Source organism: Dermacentor andersoni, chromosome 3 (assembly GCF_023375885.2).
Source record: "Dermacentor andersoni chromosome 3, qqDerAnde1_hic_scaffold, whole genome shotgun sequence".
In the NCBI taxonomy this organism is placed as follows: Eukaryota; Metazoa; Arthropoda; class Arachnida; order Ixodida; family Ixodidae; genus Dermacentor; species Dermacentor andersoni.
In genome coordinates, this window is record NC_092816.1 from 109,593,187 (window position 1) to 109,606,007 (window position 12,821).

Sequence of the window (12,821 nt, forward strand, 5' to 3'; positions counted from 1 at the left end):
TCCTCTTCCTAAGTTAAAGCCGAATACCTGTTCTGTAGCTTGATCCGGAATTCCTCTATTTTCCGTCTTACCGCTAACTCATTGATCGGCTTCTTATGTACCAGTTTCTTCCGTTCGCTCCTCAAGTCTAGGCTAATTTGAGTTCTTACCATCATATGGTCACTGCAGCGCACTTTGCCGAGCACGTCCACATCTTGTATGATGCCATTGTTAGCGCAGAGTATGAAGTCTATTTCATTTCAGGTCTCGCCATTCAGGCTCCTCCACGTCCACTTTCGGCTATCCCGCTTGCAGAAGAAGGTATTCATTATCCGCATATTATTCCGTTCTGCAAACTATACTAACTCTCCTCTGCTATCCTAGGCTGACTATTCCCCTACTGACTTGTCTCCAGCCTGCTTCTTGTCTACTCTGGCATTGAAATCGCCCATCAGCACAGTGTGGGTATCTTGTTTTGACTTTACCCATCGCTGATTCCACGTCTTCATAGAAGGTTTCGACTTCCTGGTCATCATGACTGGATGTAGGGGCGTTGGCCTGTACGACTTTCAATTTGTACCTCTTATTAAGTTTCACAACAAGACCTGCCACCCTCTCTTTAATGCTATAGAATTCCTGTGTGTTACCAGGTAGTACACAGGTGGTGTGACGTCATTGCTCTCCGATAAAAACCCGCGCGCTTGCTTCGGCGGTCCTCTTTCTCGCAGTGGAAAAAATTATGCTAGGTTCTGCAATCGCAAACACCAGAGACCAGCGGAGCTGGGGGAAGCCCAGCAAAAGTTAGACTAAGTGTGCGGTTTGGCACTACCTTACTGGCCTTCCCCCTGTTCCGCTGGTCTCTGGTGTTTGCGATAGCAGGGACACGCATAAATGTATTTGCTGAGGAGCGCGAAGAATGGGGCGGGCGGAGTAAAACCCGCCAGCGCGCGCAATGCCGGAGGCCATGAACGCACGGCACGCTGTGTTTCCATCACCACTGAGCGGGTACGAAAAAGTGTAGGAGGCTATAGTGAGGCTCCGAGATTGTCGGATGTGACATGCAGCTGCGCGTTCATAGAAAACTTCCTGAAGCAGGTGAAATCGGCTGTTGCCGCTTTGCAACGGTAAATGTCAGTGTGATATCGAAGCTATGTGCCGCTTGTCAGTCTCTCCGAGCTGGATGGTGCTCGAGGTGCATCATCGTTAATATTAAAGTGCGTATGCGTCCCACAAAACGCCTTCCCACGTCGGTGTCGTGTGCGGGGAATATTGATGAGTTAAAGTTCACAGGTTGGCAAATATGCACATATGTAATTTTGACACGTATGCTCGCAAAAGGTATGCAAGTTTTACGGGAGCAAGCGCAAAAAGAGGCAGCGGGAGAAAGGCGCACGTCTGCTGTTACAGTAGCGTCACAAACAATCCATAAAACAATGCGATCAATTCGACACGAGGCAATCTGCCCTGCACTTGCTCAAGCTCACTACGCCAGCTGCATCGTCTATACATTTGAGCCACCGCGATAGCTTCTCCACCGACTTCGTAAACTATATAGGGACCCTTATAAGCTGCGAAATGTCAGACTAAGTATTTTATTTTACTTGATGGGCGCATGTTTCTTTGCAATTAAGCAGAGTAACTGCAAAGCCTTGAAACTGTGGCGCCAAATACATTTCGAGTGAGATTCAAACCACACTCGGGTGGGCGTCCCAATTCACTGGAAAGTGTGTTTTGCAGCGGTTCATGCCGTAACAGTCGCAGCTGCCGGGCCACTCTGCGGAACCCGCGTCACATTGGAAGGCTTCAGCAAAACGCCAGTCGCATCGGGCCATGTCGTTGCACACTTCCCTGCCGTCCGGCTCGCCGCACTGGACAAAGCACAGAAGGCGGAAGAAGAGCCTGTCGAGACCAAACTTCCGGTCGACTGCGTCCCTCGTGACTCTATGGGACGCAGCGGAAGCAGCTTCCTCTTCGTGGCTGGCTTCCTCGGCGAGCCGCCTAGTCTCAAGCAGCCAGGCGAGCTGTGCTGACCAACGGGTACGCATGAATTTCTTGGCCTGCGTCTGGTCCACCGGTCGACCCAGCACCGTCGACGCCGAAGCGGCGAAGCACCGGTTGATGTAACCGCGAGCCCACGTTGGAAAGTACCCGGCGTCGGAATCGAAAATGGAGCGCAGGATGAGTGTGCCCAGAGTTGCGTATTGTGTCACTGCAATAAGTCCAAGGGAGTATCTTACACTGATGGAGAAATAAAAGCAATGGAATTGATGACAGCAGAGGACTGTTTGTTGTATGTACAGTTTCCACGTTGTGAAGTTTCCATGTGCTTTCGTCGAGAGTACCATATCATGTCGCTACGAGCATTATAACTATATGCGCTGCGGACTCTTATATAAGTGTACGAGCCAAAATTACGCCGATGTCGCATGAACTGCAAATGATTGAAACGAATGTATGCGAATTTGTTAGCTCTAAACTGACGTTTCATACCATGAGTACTGTATATTTCGGGCATTTCATGAGCACTTGTAACGCCAACATTGGCTTAACAACACCTGCAGACGGGCTAGATGCTGCGTTGCAGATCCTCGGAAAATAAGCGCACAGGAGGACACTCACGAACAGCCGAACGAACAGTCCTGTGTCTTTCTCGGCTGTTCGTGACTGTCTTCCTGTGCGCTTATTTTCCGTCGATCTGCAACATTGGCTGTCAATTATGACCATCAACGAGTGCTTGTTTACTAGCAATAAACTATTGATTCGAAGGCTAGGTACATTGTCCTAATGTAAAGAAATGGATTCTTAAATCCTGAGTGTATAAGTACATTCGTTAACAAGTATCTCGGCGGCTGAATGTACACCTTTTAATATATATTCATTCATGCGTGTTAATTGAATGTGTGCAGTGCTGCTCGAAACTGACTACGAAATGAAGAGTAGCTGTAACAAGAATAGAAGAAAACCCATTTCATTTAGCTTCCAAGCCCGGCAACCTGTCGAACATAAGTGTGCACATACACTGTCTAACAGTGTGTGTGTGAGCGACGAATGTGCTCACTTGTCTGAATCTTGCGGTCCATGGAGAAATATGCGAAGACGCTGCTTCCAGACAGGTAGGCCGAACTGACCAGAAAGTTGGCGTCGGCGCGGTAGCCTACGTGTCCTCGCAGCTGTGGCAGCCAGTAATCTTCCGGGACCGTTTCCTCCTCGCCCACTCTCGCAGCTGCTACAGCGGCGATGTTGGGAAGGAAGTGAGGGCCCAGAGTCGCCACCAGAGGCACCGTCGGCAGGCTGGCGTTCCCTGTCTCGTCTGCGGACACGCAAAAACAAATGGGGGGGCATGACACCGTGGCTATCCGTAAGAGCTTCACTGGCGTCTGAACTGAAGGAACCATCGTGTCGTGCCTTTCCCCGCTTCTTGTATATAGTCGCTTAAGGTAACCAACGCCCGTGAAGTCTCGAAGCTTCAAGCAAAACAATCAGCTTAGCAGTGACAACCGATACAGGATTATCCTTATATATTCAGAGCTTGAAAACAACGCACCATTGTTCCTTCACGCAATTTTTTGTGGAGCCCGTGCACCATATTGTAACGATAATGCATGCGTACCATCGCGAGATAGCTGAGCGATAGCACAGAGAGCGCTTTTAAGACTTGTACATTTAGCTGAGTAGTTTGTTGTGCGGGTGCCTAATTTAAAAACAGCTGAGTGTTGTACCATATTCGCTGTTACGCTTCGGCTTCGAGACGAACGTTCGCGCCATATGGCGAAATATGACCACCGAGTGCTTCAACCTATCGCTCATACAACGAAGACATTTCGGACGCTTCAAACCGCTGAAAACCTTGTGTTTCCAGAGGCGAGCACCAACGACCGGGTCCGCCTGCACAGGCGCCTGTGTATGTGTTTTTGCCCATTGCGCAAACTTATCCATCTCTGACCCGCACTACACGTGGAAGAGGGAACGTCATTCGACACGGGAATCTGCAAGCACAGACCGAGCATACAGAGCACGACCGAACGTGCTTCCTCCAATCATTCTCTTATTGCGATAGCAATTATATGCACACTCAAGGCGCATTTTTGCCATCGCCGTCTCCGTCGCCGTGATGTTCCGTATAAAGTAGTGCGATAACAACGTCGCCGCGCGTCGTATGCTGTATGTGAGAGTGAAAGCACGTGACGGAAGCCGACAATCGCAGCTATGTCGTGCGCGAAGGAAGAAAGCGGAGAGCAAACGCGCCGTCTTCCGTCGCGCGAAATGCCTTGGGGAATGGGAGGGAGAGAGAAGGGGGGGGGGGTCGGCGTTGCGCACTGGCAGCAACTGTGCATTTTGCGACCGGGCGCAAGAACTCACGATCGCGGCTCAATCTCGCGCGTGATAGATTAAGGAAAACGGGGAGGCAGTGCGAGAGGGAGGGGCGGTGGCTTCGACTCCGCCAACAAATGCGTACTTTGCAGGCTGCGCCCAGTCGCATGCCGTATCGTGAAAGGGATCTGCAGACGGCTCAGACCTTTGTGCGAGCCGTGTTCTCGCCGCACTTGCGTTGAAGCGACAGATCGCACGAAGGTCACTTCGCTCGCTGCTGGTGCCGCTCTTGCTCTCAGCAGCGTTTTGACAGCGTGTCCGCGCTCATCGAATGGGATCTGTTGATGTTTGCTTGTGCACGCTGAAACCATGCTTGTTAATTCATTTAGTAAGAGTATGTTTCCAAGTTCATACGGCTTATAAAACTACTGTCCTTACTTCGTGTAGCTGTCTACCAATTTGCTATCGCAATGGATGCTTCGCCTTGCGGGCGAAACTGCCACTTGCGATTTCGCCGTGGCCGTTCTCTGAGGAGGCACATGACGTCACAGCGCGTTCCTCGTCGTTGCGTTCGCCTCCGCTCGCTTTGCCAGCTGCGTCGCATGCCTGATAACATGTCGGAGGATTGAAAAGGAGAGCTCGCGTGCGCCGCAACCACAGCTGAGGCGGCAGTATGGACGGCGACAATTCTGATAAGCAGGAGGAGGCTTGGAATCGACATCGGAACGAGATGAAGAGGAAATGAATCGCCCAGGAAACAGACGAACAGCGCGCCGAACGACTGGCTAAACGCCGCAACATAGCTAGACAACCAGACTAACCTGGACTTGCAATCAAGATTAACCAAGGCTAACCATGCTATTATCCTTAGCTTTCGCTACGTATATTCTGGCGTAGCCGAGCTAAGCCACTGCCAATTTTTTTCTTTCCGGGTCAACATTATAATGTTACCGGGAAGGTATGAAAATTATGACAGAATGCATCTCACGAAGACATTCAACGTTAATGCGATTAGCATTCAAGCAATGTAGTGAAAAACCGTATTGCAAAAGACATCTTACAGTGTGTTGAATGGGGGGGGGGGGGCAGGCTAAAAATGGTGATCGCACTAATACACACATGCGCCACAGTTCCATTACAGACAATAACGTACGTGCCTTCGGACATCACAAAGAACGCTTCACTAAAAGCGGCCTCCCAACAAAGCCAGTTTTTTGTCCCGCTGGCACTGTAGAATTAGGGTTCAGCATATCTGACTTCAAATCGACTAGGCTCTATAGATGTCTATAGCTCTATAGAGGCTCTATATTCAGTCATAAATCTTTTTTTCATTGTCAGCTAGAACAGCCAGAATTCTCACTTTAATCAGCTGGACATGCACCTGTGGATTGCGCTTGCAGCAACCGAAGAACGCCATCATAAAGGTTAGACACCTGAAGAACGAACAGTGCCTGAAGCACAAAAAAATGCTAATCGCATTAAAAGCAATAGAGTGTTGGAGCAGCTTTCGCCTTTCGTTCATGAGCACTCTTTGGAGCTGACCACTCTTAACTTCCATAGGTCCTCTCCGTTGATCTACCTGCTGAAGCTCCAAGTAGCACGCTGTTGCAACGGTTCGCTGAGATTGAGGAGCTCCACGCAACAACGCATACATAAACGCGAGGCTAGTCATAAGCGCTGTCATCTGCGAGTGTGTATTGTATTATTTAATCTGTTTTCAACATTAGGAACACCAGTAGAGCGTATATAACGTAAATATAACGCTCGGCTTCCTTCCTTTGTTATCACCCACCGTTTGTATGACCGGCCTCCCACGTTGACGTTGTACTAGTGGCAATGCTGATTTTATGATGTGACAAGGATGTCGTGCGGCAGCCAGCGCTAAAGTTGCTTGTTAGCCAGCTGAATTAGTATTTTCTTGTTTTCAACTGCTGTGTATTTTTTGAAACCCTCTGAATCAGTTGAATCTCGTAACTTCCGTAACAACATTGTTAAAAATATCGGTTGATGACTGCAGTATTTGTAAACAAATAAAATACCAACGCATGCGGCGTGCCTCTAGGACCACCGAAGAAGCGCGAAAAGGGCCGGATAGCACTGAAATTCAAATCGCTACATCGTCCCGGTTCGGATTGCCCTTCTTCAGTGTACAGTGCACTGGTATGAATAACACAACATCAACAGAGGTCAGAGTTCACCATACAAGAGCGCACCGAAAGTATACGCACCGTACAGGACGAGTCGCGCATTGGTCAGCCTGCGCCTGTCGATCAGGACACCCGCGTTGACCCGACTGTCATTGCGAAGCGTGGACGTTACGTCCTTGAACATCGCCAGGGCTCCCGCGACCTCGTCCTTTCTCTGGAAGGTTCGCGCCACCCAGAGCGGGTAGAACCGGTCGAATTTGGCCGCTGTGAGTCGCAAACAGCTCGACAAACTTGTATCGGCCACAGAACTCGAGGCCTGCTCTTCCATTGACGGTGCGTACTTCATCACCTGTGTCCACAGCAGAAAAAAAATTGGGCAATGGAAATAATCCAAAATGACTCTGCTGAATGCGTTCTTTCTGCAGGATCACACTCGGCTTGCTTTGGTGACGCTCAGTAGGGTGACTACAAATAATGATTAAGCATATAACATGCATTCTCGTCATTATTGCTTTATGCGACGCGTGTGCGGTTTTACTGATCGGTACGCGGTTGCCAGCTTTGCACTTCGCGCAATGATCCCGATGATGATGCTTTTGCAGAAGCTACAGAAAGTGAGGGTGTTTAAGAGAGGAAGAAAGCTATGGCGTCAATGAAAAAATAGTGGCTGATTCGGGAAGGCCAGTGAAAATGTTCTCAATCTGAACCTCAAGAACCCCAAACCAGTCTACGTGAAGGAAAATTAGAACAACCTGTTCACTTAATTCTGTTACATAGACAGTACATTCGCAGTCGAAAAGATGATATTCGATATTAAAATTAGTTAGTGTCATTATTAACTATTTAGTTATTGGTTTTCCTGTACTATTCACAACTAAAATTTCGCTACATGGTGTCAAGAAAGCTGCCATATGCGCCTTGAGCTAAGCTTTCTGCGTTTTAAATCAAGACTTTGAGGTGCCAAACTCTCCGTATAATATATAATACGATAGGATTTATGGGGTTAAATACGCATATATAACACAGAAGTACAATATCGCCAGCTTAATACATCTACTTCCTTGAAGCTCCCTCTGAGCGTCTCATTACATTGATGACAAGTAATGTTTCAGAGCTGAACACTGTGAGAATGTTTCTATACCTGCGCAAGCAAGACGAGTAGAAAGTACAGGCTGGCTTGTCGTAGCGGTAGTTGCCTCAGACGACCAACGGTGTTTCGTATGTTTTCCGCTGCTCTTATTTGCACCGCCATCTGGCGCGGAGCGTCACTCCTGAACCTAGAAGGCAGGCCTCGTTGCAAGGCGTCCCTCCAGTCGATTTCAGGAGCGATATACTTGAGTTCCTCCGGACCTTTGAGCGCGGACCACGCCTTGTCGTTGCCGTTGGATCGCTCGTAATCAACGACATGGTCGATAGTTAAGAGCGTCGAATGGTTGATCCAGGCTGGCAATGACTCTTCCCCGAGATCGCGGAGAGCACCTGCTACAAACATTCTGGTCTTTTGAGAGTTCCGAGAAAACGTCGACGCTAACGACTGTCCCACATCCACGTGGAGTGTCCGGTTTGCCGAGAAATCTATGCGAACGAAGGACGAGAGACCGCTCTTCAGGGTAGTGCTGACCGCTAGATCGAGCAGAGCGGCGAACGTGGAGACGTTCTCCCACTTCCGGATCTCGATGCCTATCGCTTCGAGAACGGCGGTGGCATTACTCGTCTCGCTTTGGCCGGTGGACGCCATGAAACAACTGGTGTAGAACAGCGCCATTTGAGTCTCGAGACTCTCCGCACGTTCGCCGCTAGACTTTTCGAAGTGGGCAGTCGCCTTGTTCGCGAGTGCGTCGGCGACGCGACGGTTGAAGGTGGTCACGTGCTCCTCCAGGAAAGGCCTCCTATCGGGATTCTTCGCTCCCCACCATCCGCATACGCTCTCGTAGAAGTCTTCACACGGTCGCGCGTCGGGGTTCATTGCGTCCAGCATGTACCTGACGAAAGGAAGTAGGGAGAAAAACCATCATCACAAACTTCACCGTGCGTGAATGATCTCGTCGACAACCTTTTGTGTCATCGAAAAGAAAACTATGCAGGCAAAACGAGCAAAGGCAACAGCGCTTTTAGCTGCAGGGTGTTTTAGCATTTGGGTTCGTTATTAAATACACAGTAATATACCACAATTATTCAGTAGATAATTTCTTTACTTAATGATGTCACGGAAGCATACCGTGTACATTGAATTGAGGTAGCAATTACATCAATATTTATTAAAATTAGGCTAATATTCTTAATCGAAATATGCAAATCCAACACGCATGATCGAATCTATGTAAAGCGAAGCTATCTTGAGCCGGTTAAATAATTGCTATACACAACTAAGTGTGATGCACGCAAATGTCTTTATTTGAACAAGCTTAATTTCATGAAGTGCTTATGCAGCACAACGCTGACAAGCTATGCCGAAATGCAACCAACATTTTAGTTGCATGCACAGTATTAGACGTCGTGGCGACGTTTGGTCACCGTTGGGGGAATAATGGCGCGGATAGGTGTACGCGGACACATATGTACTATAAACCGTGTGGTATAGTACAGATATATAGGCACATTTAAGGTATCTATACATCTTCAGTCGCAGTGGCACATGGCCATTCTGGGGGGTGAGCACGCACGCATGGCCCGAGATTGCGGGTGTAGGCCATATATAGGAAATTTCAGAGAAACGACTAAATATCACGCGCTATTTCATAAATAGGTCTGCGTGCTTTACAGCGGCTTTTGAAACGACATTATATGTATACGTTTCATGTCATTATTTGTTGACTACGCCCAACAGAGGTGATCGAGCGCACTGGCACCATTCTAGAGTGCAGCATGCAGTGCTTATATAAGCCAGTGGGAATATATATATACATATACTGCGAGATACTGCCAGAGGCGAATTCGTGGCAGGCAAGGCAAAGGAAGCTTAGCTGAAAAAATACTAAGACGATTGGACATAATTGCGAAACTTCAAGTCAGTCATCCGAGGAGTTCATATCCGGCTGAAGACATGCGATAATCGCACGCTGCGGTCAACTTCTTCTAAAAGACTGAACCTGAGAAACTGCCTGAGAGCGTAATCACCCCTTTAGAAGACATCCGTGATTGACACTACAGTTGGCGCGTCACCGTCAGACGAGCACGAGAATGAATGAATGAATGAATGAATGAATGAATGAATGAAACCACGTTTATTCCACATTAAAATGCGCCGAAGACGCTGCGGTGGAAAGAGAGGGGTATTATTGCAAAAGGGGAAGGGTGAGGCTGCCTCCGTTTTATTAACGAACGTCCTGGAGGCAGCTAAGTGGGGGCCGCATGACGCTTGTGGCTGTCGCCGAGCCGGTCCTGGAGGAACAACAGCAGTGCTCGCCAGAGCTCGCCAGCCACGAACACGAGGCTCGCGATGCTTGCTTTCACCATAGCGTCACGCGCGGAATTGGCCGTCAGCTTTTTTTTCGCATGCCTGGAGCCGAATGCGAACTCTGAACCCCGGCCTCAAAGTCCATAGCATTAGGGACAATCGTCTGACTCGTTCGTTAGCCTAATGTAGTTAGCCGAATTTTCATAATTACTCATGCAATCATCGCCTAGAGTCATTTTCAAATGTAGGCTTCCGTGGCGAAAGCAGTCCGGAGAAAATCGATCAATTATCGTGTAGTTTCTTTACTTAAGGACTTTTGAAAGTAAATTTCTGGCACGTCCCGTATTCAGCGTGTCGACACGAGAAGAACCAGTTTCATTGTCATGTTGTCGTAGCCACATAAAAACTATGGTATGCAGACATAACATGCGGTTAGTGAAACGGTGGGTTGTCCGTCCGCATCGATCTAGGAACGCGAAATTTCGTTCCTTGACGACATGTGATCCATGTCAGCTTTTTTTCCCACCTTGCATCTTCGTACACCTCCTCCACATCCGCATGGTTCGCCCGTTTTCCTGCTCATTGACCTTTTGTTTGAACAAACCAGTTTCTGTAAGCGCTCGTTGTGCCTAGGTTTTCTCAGCCTGTTTGCTCTCATCCACCATGAATCCACACCAACCAGCCCAGCCTTGCACGCTACCAAATAAAACGCGACACGCGCCCACTCACAGGGTAACGTTACGGCATCCCACAGGGGCGTCCTCGTCAGCGCAAGCACCGGCGAACTCGGGCGCTGCCCTCATTGCGGCGGCCGTCGAGTTCCGGCTGCTCTTTAAGTAGATGACGGCGAACGCCACCGTGATGATTGCTGCCAGAATCACGACGATAAGGCAGCACACGTGCTCGGGTGACAGCGGGAACTTCCACGCCGCCGGAGGGCTCTGTGCCGCCTCCTGCTTCGACGACTTCTGACCAGCCGAGGCGACGTTCGGCTCTGCAGTGCGGTCCTCGGGCGAGCCACGGTGGCCGGGCGAGCCCGTGTGGCGTTCTGGCGCTCTACGTACCACGGATGATCTAGCTGCGCAGCGACGACCGCGACTCAAATTCGGAGCCGTAACTCGCGGCAAGCACAATCAAATGGAATCTTCCAGAAAAAAAAAAAAGAATGAAATGTTTATGGACCCGATAAAGAATCTTTGCCTTTTTTTTTTCTCGTTAAAATGCGTCAAACTCCATTACGTCAGGATCTAATCATCAAAACATCATTAAAGTCATAAGCATGCCATCGTCTTGCTGGTTGGTCCGATGCATTGCAGTCGGTCATAATGTTGTACGGAAAATTCAGCGGGGTCAGGAAATTCGCTGACTTGTTCAACTTCCATCGTTCACGTATAATTTCTTTATTTTTTTTCAATCTTCAATACTAGATAAGCATTACAGCGTTTTAGATTAGGGAACGCTAGCGGTTTGCGTACGCAAGAACTCGGGGCCACGCGTTACGGCGCATGCGCAGACACGCAAGCGGCTTGCGTTCCCTAATCCAAAACTGCCTATTCTCTCAGCGTAAAAAAGCACGCGAAGCGTGGTGTGAGGAATCTGAATTCGAGTTATTCGGCAGCAAAGAAACGCCGGCTTACGCGACGCCGAAGTGTGCGGTCGCCCAGAAGAGGCCGGCATTCGGGAATCCCTGACGGTGGCTCCAGTGGTGGGGGCCGTCGAGTCCCTCCCTTCGGTGGCCTCGACTCCAGCCGTGGTGTCGCTCGCCGCGTAGAGGGACGTGGCCGACGCTGCCGGCAGGACGTGCGCCACCGCCGGCGCATTGGGTTGTTCCTGCCGCTTCGCTGGCGTCGAGGCGTCTGTGCTGGGAGCGCTTGTCTTGACGGATTTGAACTTCCCGACAGCGCTGCGAAGGAAGCGGCGCGAGAAGCTTTACACACGTCCAATAGGTCTACGATTTATAAGGCTCTTCTGTCGATCTCTACAATGACCCGTTCGATCCGATTTCACTCCAACCGCTTGCAGTGTTGCACGCCCGCCACGGAGTCGCAATGGCTACGGCTATTTGCGGTTGAACAAGAGGTCGCGGGTGCGATGTGCCCGGCTGCGGCGGCCGCACTATGAAGCGGGGTGAAATAAAGAAATAATCGTGCCCTTAGATTTAGGGTACCGTTAAAGAACCATAGGTGGTCAACATCGATCCGGAGTGCTCCACTACCGCGTCCCTCATACTCCACTCTGCACTCTGCAGTTTCGGGACGTCGAAAGCCTTAAGTTATTTCATCTTCTTCCCTATTAGCGTTAGAGCTCCTCGTCTGCCCCCTTTCTGAAAAGAAATTGTCTCTTAGAAAAAAAAAAAATATATAACGTAAATTCACCGGAAAGCTCCCATCAGCGCGGCAATTGAGCCCGCTATGTCGGTCCCTACGACCGTAGCTGTTTGTCCCGCAGGCCTCGCTGCCTTGCTGACCGGCTGGCTCGGGCTGCCAGGTGGAGACGATCGGCTCGGGCTATTCGCTTTGCTTCTGTGCGATGTCACCGCCGGGGGGCTGCTGGCCGATTTGGGCGGAGTTCTGGTTCCGCGATTTCCGGGTGCAGCCTCTCTACCGGACAGCGCTGCTTCCAAGGGCTTGCCGCTTTGAGGCGAGTGGGACATGTCGGCGAAGAAAGCCGGAACTGCGGTGGCCGAGGGGACGGGATTGAGCGAGACCGCTGATGTTCAATTAGGAAGTGACGGGCGATCGCTCGCGATGCTTCTTCTACTTCGTTTTGCTTTTGGAATATAGCAAAGTTGTGGCTCAAAACCACCTTAGAGAACTGGTCAAGAAAGGGAGGAGGCTGCCGCGTTATAATTGGAAATACATATTCAAAACTGATGTAGAGCTTATAATCTTGAAAGCCGAAATTATGTGTTAAAATGAGAACAACAACAGGAAGTACCAGTAATTTATAGCTCAAAAGAACGAAAGGAGAAATAGAGAGAAAGAAGA

General features: G+C 49.6%; 1 protein-coding gene across 2 annotated transcripts; it reads right to left on the bottom strand.

Annotated features, from left to right (window-relative positions):
• Positions 1 to 1,561: 1,561 nt before the first annotated feature.
• Positions 1,562 to 11,872, bottom strand: LOC126539562 (uncharacterized). Of its 2 annotated transcripts, XM_050186448.3 has the most exons (6): positions 11,472 to 11,872; positions 10,564 to 10,912; positions 7,579 to 8,419; positions 6,519 to 6,786; positions 3,038 to 3,289; positions 1,562 to 2,188 (listed from the first exon to the last, which is right to left on the bottom strand). In XM_050186448.3, the coding sequence occupies exons 1-6, from the start codon at positions 11,509 to 11,511 to the stop codon at positions 1,665 to 1,667; spliced, it is 2,274 nt and encodes a 757-aa protein (XP_050042405.3). In that variant the 5' UTR covers positions 11,512 to 11,872; the 3' UTR covers positions 1,562 to 1,664. The 2 variants fall into 2 exon arrangements, with proteins under 2 accessions (XP_050042405.3, XP_072142847.1); XM_072286746.1 differs by lacking the exon at positions 10,564 to 10,912 and having other exon boundaries at positions 11,472 to 11,871.
• Between the last annotated feature and the right edge of the window lie 949 nt (positions 11,873 to 12,821).

Excerpts from the sequence above, each read along its gene's own strand:
- LOC126539562 (XM_050186448.3), bottom strand. The coding sequence starts at position 11,511 with ATGCCGGCCTCTTCTGGGCGACCGCACACTTCGGCGTCGC. Across the intron at positions 6,787-7,578 it reads TACTCGTCTTGCTTGCGCAG|GTGATGAAGTACGCACCGTC; the intron begins GTATAGAAACAT and ends CTGTGGACACAG. Across the intron at positions 2,189-3,037 it reads GGACCGCAAGATTCAGACAA|TGACACAATACGCAACTCTG; the intron begins GTGAGCACATTC and ends GACTTATTGCAG.